The 14378-nt window shown below is 42.1% G+C and overlaps 1 protein-coding gene across 1 annotated transcript in view; it reads left to right on the top strand.

Moving 5' to 3' along the window:
- The window catches only part of USP13 (ubiquitin specific peptidase 13), a 50650-nt gene that overhangs the window by 1216 nt on the left and 35056 nt on the right, over nt 1–14378 (top strand). Inside the window, exons 2-3 of the mRNA XM_069025003.1 lie at nt 8513–8638; nt 12652–12712. Of these exons, the coding sequence (XP_068881104.1) occupies nt 8513–8638; nt 12652–12712 (187 nt within the window). The remainder of the gene's footprint in view (nt 1–8512; nt 8639–12651; nt 12713–14378) is intronic.

Genomic DNA, 14378 nt, shown 5'->3' with positions numbered 1-14378 from the left:
TCCTTTAAATACAGAAAATCAGACTTGGTTTTAAAGGTGACTCAGCTGTCTGGTGTTCATCATGTCTTGTTGAACAGAGGTTATTTTTACCCACACTCTTCAGATCTCAAGTGTCACCCAGCAGCCCTGACTGTACTGGGAGTTGGGCTGATTAGAACTGCCAAATCGGACTCCACCGCAGAGGCGATAATTGCATTATATGCTTAAGAAGGTTTTGGCGGGGGAGAATCAATATACCACATTCTTTCCTTCAGATTTCTGCTTGGGTGAACACATGGTTGGTGTTTTTAGTCACACTTTCAGGCTTCTCCGATGTTATGGTTTATAAAAAGTTTCTGATAACAAGTAGGAAGGGATAGAAAATACTGCTACAGATTAAAAAACAATCACCACCCCCTGCAACAAGTCTCAGTTGAACGCAGCAAAAGCTGTTTGAACAAAATATCAAAGATTTGAGCCAAACTTAACAGAAACTATGGATAAAAGCAAAAGGAGTGGGAAGCAGCATGTATGATTTTTTTTTTTTTAACCAAAGAATTTTTCATCCTTTTGATGTTATCAGGAAGAGATTTCAGATTTTGAAAAATGTTGCCCTCCAATGTGAAAACTTCTTGTTTAAATTGTGTTATGGGCATTCACTGGGCAAAAGGCTTGGCTGAATTTATGCAGTACCAGTGAAAATAAAAGCAGTCTCAGTTTCTGTTGTTTCCCCCCAGCTTTTCAGCCCATACCACTCCTCAGTTTAGCTGAGCGAAAGATTTGCTCAGATTTTATTTTAAATTCCCATATAATCTAACAGATACCTGGATATGGTTTCTAGGATGGTGATTCTACGGGGTAAATGTAACGTGCGCTTTCTAGGGTAAAACGCTGTCATTTTCAAACTGAAAGTAACAAAGCTGTGTTTTTGCAGTTTTTCATTCAGACAGACAGTGAAAGGAAACAGACAGGTTGTTCCTTGGCTAAAGGGAGATGTTTATGTTTTGTATTAGGTTGATTTTGTGACTTACCTTCTTAGGTTATCTTAGGTTACCTAAGTGAGCCTCTTCCTCTTGAGGTACTTGTTTTTGAAAGAAGACACACTATTTGTTAGCCCTGTTATAATGTTCAAGAATTTAAAAAAACACACTCTTGGTTTTGTTAGCCATGCTAAAATTCCAGATTGCATTATTGCTGGAGGAATTTTTTTCTCTTTTAAGAATATTTCTCAGTATTTCCTCACATCTACTCATTTTGCCATGTTAAATATGCTCCTTGCTACAGTTTAACTTCAGCGAGTCATGTCGTACCTGGTCATGCAGCAGCTCTACACTCAAGTGTCTTTAGCTATATTAATTGTATATTAATCCTTTTCCTGTGTGGATGTGTTGTGATCTTTAAAATACACTGAAAACCATCAGACCTGTGAGCGTTAAGGTACAGAGTAATTTTATTATTGTAGAGAAAGGTGCTGCAGCAAATTTGCAAGGACCAAGCAGAGTGGAGTGTTCAAAATCAGAGCTTTTGCTCTCAGAGGGTGCCAGAGAAAACGAGGTACTGGGAGGTACTGGGAGTGAGTAGCTCCCTCTTCTACTTCCAGCTGTGCAGAGCTTAACGTGGCAGTGAGATGTGGGTTTTGCTGCCCTGCTTGTCACTGTCAGTTGTGTCATCCCCTCTGGGTTTGAATAGGGAACGTTCCAGTGGATATCAGCAGCTTCACTGATTGTTCTCAAAACAGGTTGAGGTTCCTTCCCATGAGTTTTAAATCTTCCTTGGATGAAGACCTGGGAACAATGTCGCCTTTGTGCTACAATGAGAGTCATTAGCTGAGAGCCTTTGGAAGTGAGAGCTGCAAGTACAGGTGGCTGTTTAGTGTATTTTTTCCACGTGGATTAACTGTAGTGTGGTGATCTTGTCAGAAAGGTGGTATTGTTAGAAATACCATAAACAGATGAGAAATTCATGTCCTTAGATTTGGCCTACTTCCAACAGAACATACTAGGATTGGTCCCAGGAAAGCTGGCAGGAACAGGAGGCAAATTTCTGTGCACTTAAGAGACCTAGTGACACTTTTTAGTTTGCTTGTCTCATAAGATGAGAAAATATGCTGGTTATGGGTTACATTTTAATTACTTTTTTGAGTTTTTTTGGTGTCTTCTAGAAAAACTGTGTTTCTCTGATGAGGGCTCCTACTCCAGTTAGCCATTTCTTTGTACAGGAATTGAGGAGGGAGGGAAGGCAGACTGCTTACAAAACACAAGCCTGGCCTAGTGTTGAGTATTGCGTCCTCCAGGGACTGACCCAGCAGCTATGGGAGCCAACCACTACCCTGCAATTTGGCTGACAAAGTCCTGTACCTTGCAGAAGTCAGATCTGAGGTGCAGTCGTGCCTCTTGGTGGCTTTTTCCACATCTCCAACACTGTGCTGTAGGTTTCTTCTCTCCTATTTTGTCCACTGTGACTCCTCTTCATCTTTTGATGGATGAGCCTGACATTGTCTTCAGTAGAATGCAGAAGATACAAAGGTTGTATTATATAATAATCTTTTGTTGTACTATTATTTTTTTAGAATTACAGTAGTCAGCTTTGGAAGTTCCACCTTTTAATGTGATCCTAGTCTCAAAGACCTCTGAGCATTTATCACAGAATTAGAGAGTCACAGAATACACTGGGTTGGAAGAGACCCATGAAGATCATCGAGTTCAACTCCTGGTCCTGCACAGGACAACCCAAGAATCTCACCATGTGCTTGAGACTGTTGTCTAAACACTTCTTTGGCTCTGTCAGGCTTGGGGCTGTGATTGCTTTCCTGGGGAGCCTGTTCCAGTTTCCAACCACCCTCTGAGTGAAAAACCTTTCCCTAATATCCAGCCTAAACCTCCCCTGACACAGCTTCAGGCCATTCCGTCAGGTCCTGTCACTGGTCATGAGAGTGATGCATCTGGGGGAGAGACAACATCTGGAAAAGGGATACAAACTGGAGTATAAAAAGGCTTATGTGTGAGCTATGGATACTGCACATGGATGTGCTCCGAAACCTTCCCCATGAAGGGCAGTGGCGGCAACCCCAGCAGAGCTCATGAGCCCAACACGGTGACAGGACCAGGCAGTCTGGCCCTGTAGAGTGCAGGGCTCTGTTTGTTTGAGCAGCGGAAAGTTTGGCTTTGCTCCACTGGAAAACCTTGCTGCTGACAACAGCTTCCTTTGTGAATCTTGCTGACTTCATTTTTGTGGCTCGGGAGATCTGTAATGGTTATGTTGGGACAATTCCCAAAGGCTGAACTGAGCTGATGCTCTGCTGTTGTGCAGTTGGGACTGAAATCCTTGAGGGTCTGGAGTGTGTAATGGATATAGGTGATTGTGTTGCATAAAACATTCTAGAAATAAGCACCTCCTGTCTGGCAGTTCCTTTGGTCAATATTCCTTGAGGAAAACCAGAAAGTCACTGAGGCCTGTGTCTGTAAGGGGTAGGCTTGGATCTTATTTTTATTGATGGAATGGGAGCAGCAGAGAGGAAACAAGAGGACTGAACACACCAAGACAAAGGGAATATTCCAGACAAGGATTTTGGCCTAGGTGCAAAATGACCTCCAGTGAATTGCCTGGTGGTGGGTGATCACCTGAAAAGTCAGAGCAGTGTGGTACTGTTGCTTGACAGGGAGATACCAAAGCTGTCACATGGGCAGGTGTTTTGCTGGCTGGGAGTGCACCAAAACACTCAACTGGTTCTCATCAGTTAACTCACTGGTCTTCTAAAGTTGGAGAATGGTAACAGCAGTAGAGGTTGTGCCTGCAGTGTCTGACACATGGGAAATAACTATGGTGCTTGGGAGAACAACCAGTGTCTGTGTGCATTGTGCATTTCCTTGGGATTGATTTAAATTTGGATCTTACTAGCCTTTTCCTCTTTATGTGTGACTGACCATCCTGTTACCCAGAGTGATGATGGACTGATATATCTTGGGTAGCAGAGAGACTTGAATTCTGAGGTACCCGGAGAGTCAGAGGATAAATATGGAGATGCAGACGAATGAACAGTGCTGGAGCTCTGCTGAATTGCTGCATAAGTTTTCCTCTCAGCTCTTCACCCCAGCTTTTCTGTTCTGGAAGCACAGCACTGTTTTTGCGACCAACAGAGTTGTACATCCACGGCTCTGCACAAAGTAAAACCCCAAAATCTAAGGGGCTGTGGAAGCAGTGCCAGGTGACACTGCTGGGGCTGCAGTACTGGGCTGGAGCTTGGCAATCAGCCGTGGTGGATCTCAGACACCTCTGCCAGTGGCTCACACAGCCTGCACCTGGATAAACTGACCCCAAACAGTGGTGATGGATGGTGAAGTTCTCTCTTCCTGGTTGCAGGTTAGAAGTACTCCTGACCCAGTGTTAGTTTTGCCATTGTATTTGCTCACTGGCTGTGAAGCCTTGATCCTGCCTGTGCATGTGACTTGTCCAAGACACTGCTTTGGAATTCATATGCCCTGCTCTGGAGTCCACCTGTGATTTATACATGGGTGTGAGCCATTGATTCACCTCTTGGCAGTGGTGGTTTGGCTTTGGTTTACTGGCTGACTGGCCCACACAGCTTTTTTCTTCCCAGGAAATGTTCTAAGTGCTGTACTGGATTGGCCTTATCCATGTGCGCATTTAGGAGCTACAACAGAGGTTCCAGAAATCTTGTTAGGCATGTGTGAATTCATTTGCTTGTAGGGAAATATCCAGTGCTATCCAGTGCCATACAGTGCTTTTGTGAAGGAAGAGCAGCAGAAGGATTTCTTTTGTTATTTCAAGTCCAGTCCAGCCCAGTCCAGTTACAGGAAGCCCTGTAATTTATCTCCTACTTCCAGGTCCTTTGTCCTTTCTTTCTCTGCCCAACCCAGGTCTTCTTTTCCCATGTCTCTTGTCTTTCAGCAGTTCCAGTAGTACATGGCTCCTCCTCACTGCTTGTACATATTTTGACATGGATGCTTGTGTATGTCAGCATCTTCCCATTCCTTATTCTGATTCCATTGCTTCTCCCTCTGATCCTTTTTTTACCTGATGCCCAATTTTACTCTCTTATTATTCCTTTTCTACTTTTCTTTAGTCACCATTATTTTCTTGCCACCTTTGGGTGACAGAGGACAGTTGTCTAAAAGGCAGACATGCCACTGTTCATACCCCATGTTTCTTTTGAATGTGACTAGATATGTTCTTGGCCTTAGCACACATTTTTTGTGTTGGTTCCCCCTCCTCTTCCCAGAAGTAACTACATTTACTGCAGTGGAAACTTGAAAATGAACTTTTTGTTTGCTGGAGCCATCTCTGTGTCCTTTAGTGTTCAGTTGGTTGTCTGTGATTTGCTGTGTTTTTATTTTTCCTCCTTGTTTCACTGTACATGACAGAGAGACAGGCTGTCTTTTTATTCCTCATTGTAAACTATTATGTGTTGTTGAGAAGACTATTAAGTGCCAAAACATCTGTTGTTCTTTTTAAGCTTGTCCTGAAATAAAATATGTGTCATTTAGTTAGACTCTGTGGGATCCAGTGCAAAGTGTGTAGGTTAGGGGTGGTCCTGTAACTTTTCCAAATATATTACAGAGTGGATTGTAGTTACACAGCAAGACTCTTGTGACCATAGCCAGTGTAATTAATGGTGACTGCTGATGAGCAGACACCTTGAGCAGAGCCTGTAGCAGTCCTGTATGCATGAATTTTGCAGGGAAACACTCTCCTGGAAACCAGGACAGAAGGCACAGAGGAGCCAGTGACCCTGTGTCATAACTGGCACATTTTACTTTATATATGACAGGATGGACGAGCTTTTCATTCTTCATATTTGGGTATGGAGACTTGTGGAGACTCAAGGTGCCATTTTAATCTCTTCTGTGATACTGTATTAGCAAATTTTGCCATTGTTCCAGAGGATGTAAAGCAAACACTTGTGCATGAGGCACTGTCCCTGAGTCTGGAACTGTTTGCCATGTTAGGAGATCACTACAGCCCTCGTGTTTGTGTAAAGTCATTGTTGTCTGAGCCACCTCAGGAGCTGGAATTGCTAAACCCTGAATTTCCCTGAGGGATCTAAATGGTTCATGAGTGTTGGTAATGGCATGGAGGTCATTAGGTCAAATCCTGATCAGGTTAGTGGTGTTTGAAAGCTGCTGGTGTCTGGTGCCACGAGCAGTGTGAAATGAGGGGGTGATCTCTCTCTCTGTGTCCTCATGGACTGGCACTTGTGTTTGCCAGACCTCTCACCCACCAGCTTCCTTGCTCTGCTTTTGAGGTCTGAGAGGGAGCAACTGGTGCATTTTACCTCTCTTTCACTGTGCATTCTCTGCCTCTTTCCTTCCTCAAAACATGAATTGTTGTCTAAATAAGTAAGAGCAGCTTTTTTTTTTTTTTTTAATACTTTTCTCCCTGGTGTGGACTGTGTGTTTCCCTTTGTGCATAAAGCACCTGGCATACCATGACTACCTTAGCAGCAAAGAACAGGAAGAAATGAGGAGCAATCCCTTTTCCTTCTGCTTAGAAGGTGAGAAGACTAATCTGCTCTTGAGTGGCCTTCTGGGCAGTGATGGAGCCTGAGCAAATACAAGCTTCTGCCCCAACAATGTCTTTACATTGGAGTAATAAGGAAAAGGAACGTTTATACATTATCCTAAACTTCACACTACATGTCTGCTGCATCCTCAAGCAAGAGTGGGGGGGAAAAATACCCCCCCCCCCCCCGGTTTTGTCTGTCAGAACAAGTTAGGCTTTTCTGGTGTAAAATAGTGACTCCAGTACTTCAGATAAGCTGCCTTCCTCCAGCATAAACTTTCACACATATCTAAAATGAATGTCAAATACAAAGATTTACATATCACAGACTGTGTAAAATATCATTCCTTCCAGAACTGTTTGTCTGCTCAGTAGGGTTAAATTAACCAGCACAAAGTTTGTCTTAGATCACAGCTGAGTGTTTTATGAGCACCAAACTGGGGCCTATCCTTTATTCAGCCATCTACAAAGGTGTCTTTTCCACACGGGGCCCTGTTTTACTGTGACCTTTTAGGCTTTTGAACTGTCTGTCCACTTCTTTCCAAGCTGTGGGAGAGAACACTCTGCCTGTGTTCTCTTGGAGAAACAACTGTTTTGTCAGTAACCACAACTAACTTACTCAGACTCTACATTTAGCTCCTATACTGAAAGTGTCAGATTGTTGTCATAGGCTGCCTCAGAAATGGTTCAGTGGTCTCTTGGATTCCATCCAGAAAAAGAGAGAATGATCTCCAAGAAAACAAAACTTTAAACAAAGTTCCTGAGACCCTAGGGTGACAACACTGTATGTTTTTATTTAGACTGGGTACCTCTAGGATCCTCTTGTAGAGGACACGTCCATGACTTTCTCACAGAAAGAGGTAATGCAGAAGGATTTGGAGTACAGGATAGAAGAGCAGACAGCATGTATGTGTCTAATATGACTTGTTTCTGAAGATAATGATCCTTACTTTCATATATATATTTATAATTTACTTCTGAGGTGCCTGTAAATGAGTGTAATTTGTGTTGTTCTTTGGGGAATTTAACACGAGATGTTCTGTGCTATCCAACAGCACAAACACGCTCACAATAGAAGGAAGGTCACAGAGCTTCTGAAAGGCTCAATCTTTGTTATGCACCACCTACTCAAAACAATACATGTTAGAGAGCTTGAAAAAATTGATCCAACACCAATGAGCAAATGACTGAAAGTCCTCCTGGCAGTCTGATGTAGGAGAGAACTTAGAGTGGTGTTGAAATTGAACAAGACCCTGGTAACAGCGAGCATCAACACCCAGCTCTAGGGTGAGCAAAAAGTGATGCCAGGTTATGTTACTGAAATATCAGCATTTGTGATCAGCACCAGGAGTATATATCTTTATATTTCCTTTGTAACACCCTTGTCTCCAAGCTCTGTGCTTGCACGAATGGAGAGAATCCCTGATAGATACTGAAGAATGTATACAAAACACTTGCCAAGTTTTTGTTAGCCAGTTTTAAGAGCCATGAGGTCACTTGAGATCTTGTTTTTTCAGACAAGGTTGTGATCAGTTGTAGAAGTTGTGGCAGAGTCCCTGGACCATCAGCTCTGCTGTGCTTCTGGTTTGCAATGATCTTGCAATCAAATGCCCACAAGAAATTCTGCTATTTCAAATAAATGCTTGTGCTTATTTCTGTGTTTTACAAATTTCTGTGCCTTTGAACCTCTGTGGATTGGGCACTCAAGTGGAATTTTCCAAGACTAACTTCTAGACCTCCAACTTGGATGCTCACTAATGTGTAGTTGCAAAGTAACTCATTTCAGAGAGTTTCTGTAGGCTGTGGAATGATGTGTTATGATATATGATATGATGTGGAAGTTTCTTAGAGGACTGATAGTGTAAACACCAAATATGCTATGAAAGCCATATTTTAAGTGCACACCTGATAACAGAAAGGGTCTGCAATTCTTGGAGTTTTTTCCTGTGTGCTGGGTCCTTTCTGTCCTGTCCAGTTCCTTCCCTGCTGTAACTGTTTGTGTCATTCCTTGTAGGATTCTGAAGGAGGTCTCTATGTGTGCATGAACACGTTTCTGGGATTTGGAAGGGAACACATCGAAAGGCATTACCGGAAAACAGGACAGTGTGTCTATCTGCATCTGAAACGACACGTGGTAGAGGTGAGACTGTGGCTTCCCAAAGAACTACCCCGGCAGTTCTTGTGTCTCTTGTGCTCATTTGGGTACTGCATTTCAGACATAGACCAGGTCCTGAGTGACTGAAATGCACACATTCAGATTTGGGGCTGGATATCAAATGCAGGTGCTTGGATCCCTATAGCTTCAGCTCTGAGATGAATCAAAAGCCCTAAAGAGTCTTAAAGGTAGCTCCTTTCTGACTTCCGCTGCTCTTTTTCACATCTTGTTTCTGTGCATCACATACATACTGTCTGCATGTTATGTGCATACTGTACATAGCTAAATACCTTTCTGAAACCTGCCTTTCAAGTGTACAATTACTGGATTTGACTCAGATTTGGCTCAGAGTTTCTGAGATCTACTTTTTATATGCGGTTGACAGCACTCACGGTGACAGGACTACTTTTCATCCTAAGATACCTCTACAGTTAAACCCTGACTTGGTCTGGGATCTTAAGCATGGCTTAAATTAATTGGCTGGATTCTAGAGACATACACTGCCCCTCCTTTAGCCTTTCCCCACACATCGATGTGCACATACAACCTTATATTCACTGTTCTTCCATACTGTCACTGCATGTCAGCGGTCACTTACTGCCTGTGCTTCCTAACCTCTGTTTGTCTGTGGTTTGTCTGGCATCTTTAAAGGACTGTAAATTACTTCTGACCCGAGTGGGCACTGGGTTTGCTTATAGCTCACTCTCCCATAAGCTCTGGCTCTATTGGCAGTTTAGAAGGCTTAAAATAGCTGCTTGGAGTGGGTTAGAATCCTTGTTCCTCATTCTACAGCAATACTTCCCCTGGGTGATGAAGGCCTTGAGTTATGTGAAGGGCCCTGACCACTGATCTTCTTTCCAGTAGAGGACTATTCATATTTTATCAGAATTACAGTGAGATGGATTGCATGTCTTCCAGGATGAGATTGTTAAAGATGTTTGTTATACTTTAGAATTGCCTTTCCTTCTAAGGGCAATACCAACATTTTCCTTCTGTCTGTTAACTGAGTTTTTGGAGAGCCTACTCTGGTTTTAGCAATGGTTCTTCTGACTGAATTTAACACTCATGAAAATGCTATCTGGAGGCAGGTGGGCAGAAATCCTGTCAGCTTTCCTTGTATATAACTTTCTTCCGGTATGTTAAGGTAAACTGGGATTGAAATGAGGCCTCATTAACTCCTTTCCTCATAAAAATTAGGCTGAAAGACTCCAAAATGGAGAAACAAATACCCCAACTGTTTGGTGTTGCAAACCCTTTGATTGAAGAAGTTCAGTGGTTCCTGCTTTTCTCCTGGTGAATCATGATGCACCAGAGGGGCTGGCTCTGTGCTGCAAGGTGGCAATGCACTGGTGCTCTGGGTCATGTGGCAGGAAACAGGGTTTGACTACACAGTGCAGGTGAATATTGCATCATCTAATAGGGCTCTTAGCCAGGATTCCTCATTTATTAGCTGTGGACTTTTTTTTTTTTTGGCCATGACTATTTACTTCTTAAGTGATATCCATGTTTTCCTTTGAGCAATGTGAAACATCAAGTGTTTTATGAAGTGTCTGGCACGTGCTCCATTGTGGTTTTGGAAGCCAAGATTTTAATGGTGTATGATACAGTAAAGCCAAAGGCATTGGATATGCTGTCTTAAGATTCTTATAGAGAGGCTTCTATTCCTGCCTGTGGTTCCCTTGGCATCATCCTTGCAGAATGCACTGCATTGCTGCAGAAATCCCGGGTTGCTTCCCAAGATGTTTGGAATAAATATCAGTTGTGTATCTTGTCACAATTCAATTAGAAAATAAGGGTCACATCTTCAGCCTGTTGGCTCGAGCAGGGCTGGTGCATCTGCCAGTGGCAGCTCAGCACCAGAGGCATCTGCTGAATCATCAGAAATGGGCACAAGTGCAAGTTATGGAGCACCCTCTGGTAAGATTCTTAGCTAAATAAAGGAAATTGATTTTTAGTTTTACTTTTCCACAGAGTTACACTCTTCAGAACTTCTAAATCAGCCACTTTCATGTAGCGTATGACTTGTGTACGGCTGCCTCGGTGCTGTTCATTCCCAGGCAGAGCTTTAGCTTGGTGCTGGAGTGATACCTCAGCCCTGCTGAAAACACTGGGCAGAGAAGCACAAAGGTTCCTTCAGTGGTGAGTTCCTGGATATTATCCAGGGCTGGTGGTGTTACAAAAAGTGGGAGAAAGCAGAACAGGCTGCTCTGTCACCTTGTCCAAGGAGCATCACAAATGGAATTTAATGCCACTGCTGATGCCTTATGTCTCTCATTTGTTGGGCGTGTCAGATGTTAGAAAGAAGAATGGGTTTGTGAATGGGGAATGTTTTCAGTGATTTCTGACAAGGTCAAAAGACTTTCAGGTTGTGGATTTTTCAGGAGTATTGAGCATCTTCAATTCTGATGTATTTGTATTTGGAAAAACAAACTGAAATAATTTCCAGCCTCAGTTAAATACAAACACTCCATGTGAATTCTTTCTCTTTGAAATCACTAGTCTAAATGACTTTTACAATATCACACTTGGTAACATCAGAATTCAATGGCAGCTTCCTAGCACTGGAAAAACCAATTTTTTTGGTTCTGGAAATAGAGTCCTTGGAGTATGTGTAATTTATTCATAATGTATTTTCAATTGGGTTATGTTGTTTCTTGCTGCTGCTTTAAAAAAAAGATTTAAAATACATTTAAAATAGATTCCTGGCTACTTCCTTCCAGCTTGTTAAATTCCAGTGCCATTAAAGAAAGAAATGTTATTTTCACTTCATGAATGAATGTTATTTTCATTTCATTGAGGAATTTTTATTTTAACTGCTGGAGTTGCAATCCTGACTCTTTTCCCTAGGGCTTTTATATGTGAATAATGGATTCTGTTCTTAAATGCAGCCAAGGGGTGTTGGCATCTGCTCTTTCTAAGAATGGAAAATTTTCCTATGATGTGTAAGACCTCACTGATGATTAAAACAGTTTGCTTAGGCCAAAGCTTTATTTACATGGTGAAGGGAACCACCCAAAATATGTGACCCTTTTGCCTGCGAAGGGGCAGGGGCGAACATGAACTTTCCCTGTAGGCTGACAGGTTCTTGGCTGGTTTCTCTCCACCTGTTGTATCCCAATATTATTATTAAAAAAAAAAAAAGTTGCCTAACAACCTTGCCAGTTACACTAACATTACACACTACATCATGCATCATGTTGGCACCAAATAGCCACTGAGTCTTTTTTGATTTAATTTGATTTAATGGTGCCATTTAATAAACAGCTTAAGGAGCAAGTGCATTGACTTTGACATTTCCTCAGCCAGTCGTGTTTTCCCTTGTAGTTTGAGGTATTCTGAACTGGAAAAGTAGTGAAACTTAGTCTCTCTTGGAAGTTATTGTTTTCTGCTATGGAGCTTAAATTAAAAATTACAATAAAATCCCCCACTAAACAATTGCTTGGGTGTTGTTGAGTTTCCTCCATACTTCCTAATATTTAGAAAACATGGTGGTAGTTTGGCTTCATCTTAGTGGAGGCAGGTGTAGAGCCTGATGGAAAGGGCATTTTTTTCTGGATAGAAGAAAATGAACCGAACTAACAGATCAAAGTGAAGTGGTCCTACTGAAATTAGTTCTGTAGGGTTGAATCCTTTATGCAGATAATAGCCTTTTCTTCTGCTCTCTAATTCATCTTTAGTCATTAAGAAATACTGTTGGGGATCTAGTGGAGAGAGGTTTGAGAGGTGCTGGGTGTCCCTGTCCTGGTGACAGAACAGCTGTCACCCATGGTGCCTGTGAGACACACTCTGATTAATTGCTAACACAAGAGTGAAGGACTCAGGTGGAGGCTTCCTCACTCCGTGGGGGCAGTGGGCAGTGATGAGTCCCAGTGTCAGGGGTGAGCAAAGAGCATTTACATTCTTGCTCATCAAGGGCTATGATTTAATAGAAGGGGTTAATGCTGATTTACTGTTGTCTCACTTGATGGATTTTTAATTGTTTCTTTCTCTCTTTCCAGAAGGTACCAGGAGCATCTGGTGGAGCTTTACCAAAAAGAAGGAATGCTAAGCTATTTTTAGGTATTGTGAGCAGCTGCTTTCATGCAGTCCTTTTCTGACCCTGTCTGCAAGTGAACTTGGGTTCTGCCCACCATTGTGTCTAGCTTTGGGGCTCCTTTTGGGTTTTCTTTTCCTGCTGTTTGTTTTGGTTTTCTTTTTAGCTTTTGGTTCTAGATTTTAAAGTTTGTCCTGGCAAATACGTAATTCTTAACCATTTTGGTGCATATTGAGAGATGTGTGTATATATACATGAAACATTTAAAATGTAAAATAGATCCTCAACTATTCAAAGCAGCCTAGGCTTTGATAGGCATTTTTTACTAATTCTATCCATTCTCTCTCTTTGTGATTTCCACAAAGCACCCTTTTATTAAAATGTTTACCCATACTTAATGTTTATATATATCAGGGCCTCACTATGGCTCTGTTCTGCTTGGCAGCTGGCCATAGGAAGGGTTGTTACCATTTTAAAGTTGTTACATAGGTAAATGCTCCTCAGTGATGTTGTGGTCTCTCCTGTAATGAATGCAACTACACATATATCATGAGCATCTCTAATTCTGTTATGTCCACTGTTATATTCCTTTGCTTCATGGAAAGCAGTTTTTTTACCATGCCCATATCATCCAAAATCCATTTATTCAGATTACCCAGAAAACCTGAGGGACTCATAAATATGGATGAGGAGAATGTGATGAAAAGCCTGTATTCTCTTTTCTCCCACAGCCTGTGGTATTTCTTCAATTCATCTATTATTTATTGTCTCTGTATTAATAGTGAATAGTGAATTTTTCTTCAGGTAACGAAGAGGTGAAATGTTTTCTTTGCAATTGCCAGCTCTTAGGGCTAAAGGGAAACAATAGAATGACCTTCTGTTGGAATTGCTTTGATCTGTGGAATGTGTCCCTAAGAGGTCTTTGCAGATTGTGATTGATTAAATTGTTGTTGTTAATGTAAGTCTTGCAAGGAGGACTAAGAAAGAAAAAACTCTGAAAATAAGTCATAAAAAAATTAGACTTCTTTTGTAGGAAGAGGCTGTTACATTGCAGGTTCTGATCTAAATGCCATTTCCTGCCAGTTTACATTGAAAATCATGATTGTCACTGGATGCTTATAAAAGAGTGGGTTTAGAAACAAAGCTGGCTGCAGTGCAGCAGTGGTTGTACAGTGTTAGCAATGTGAGTGTAAATACAAAGTACAAAAGCACATTCAAATTCTACTCTTGCTGGTCTTCTGCATACACCTGAAGGCTCCTGTCACTGAGGTGTGCTGGCACACAGGGTACTGGCAGAGTGTCTCTGATATGCCACGTTGAAATCCTCAAATTCCACCCTTGTGCATGAGCATTTTGTTCCCCCTGAGTAGGTCTTGAGCAGCAGTTCCAAGGGAACTCCTGAGGGCAGTGCAGTTTCACTGGGCTGTCTTTAGGACATGGATCTAGCACCATTTAATCCAGCACTGCTGGAATCTATAATGCAGCTTTGAAAATGTGCCTCATCTGGTCTATTCTACTGCAGTCTTCATTGCAGCCCCTGCTGGCTGGGAGTAGACTGGTATCAAGTCTGCTCTGATCCTGGAGATGGTACTTCAATGCATCCCAGTGTTTTGTGTCCATTTCTTTGGATCAGCAGGTGTTACTGGTTTTGGCCATGCTTAAAGCAAAGAACAAAGAATTATTCCTGTCCTA

Source organism: Aphelocoma coerulescens, chromosome 9, assembly GCF_041296385.1.
Source record: "Aphelocoma coerulescens isolate FSJ_1873_10779 chromosome 9, UR_Acoe_1.0, whole genome shotgun sequence".
Classification (NCBI taxonomy): domain Eukaryota; kingdom Metazoa; phylum Chordata; class Aves; order Passeriformes; family Corvidae; genus Aphelocoma; species Aphelocoma coerulescens.
Note: the sequence above shows the minus strand (reverse complement) of the source record. Positions and strands in the feature narration are given on the sequence as shown.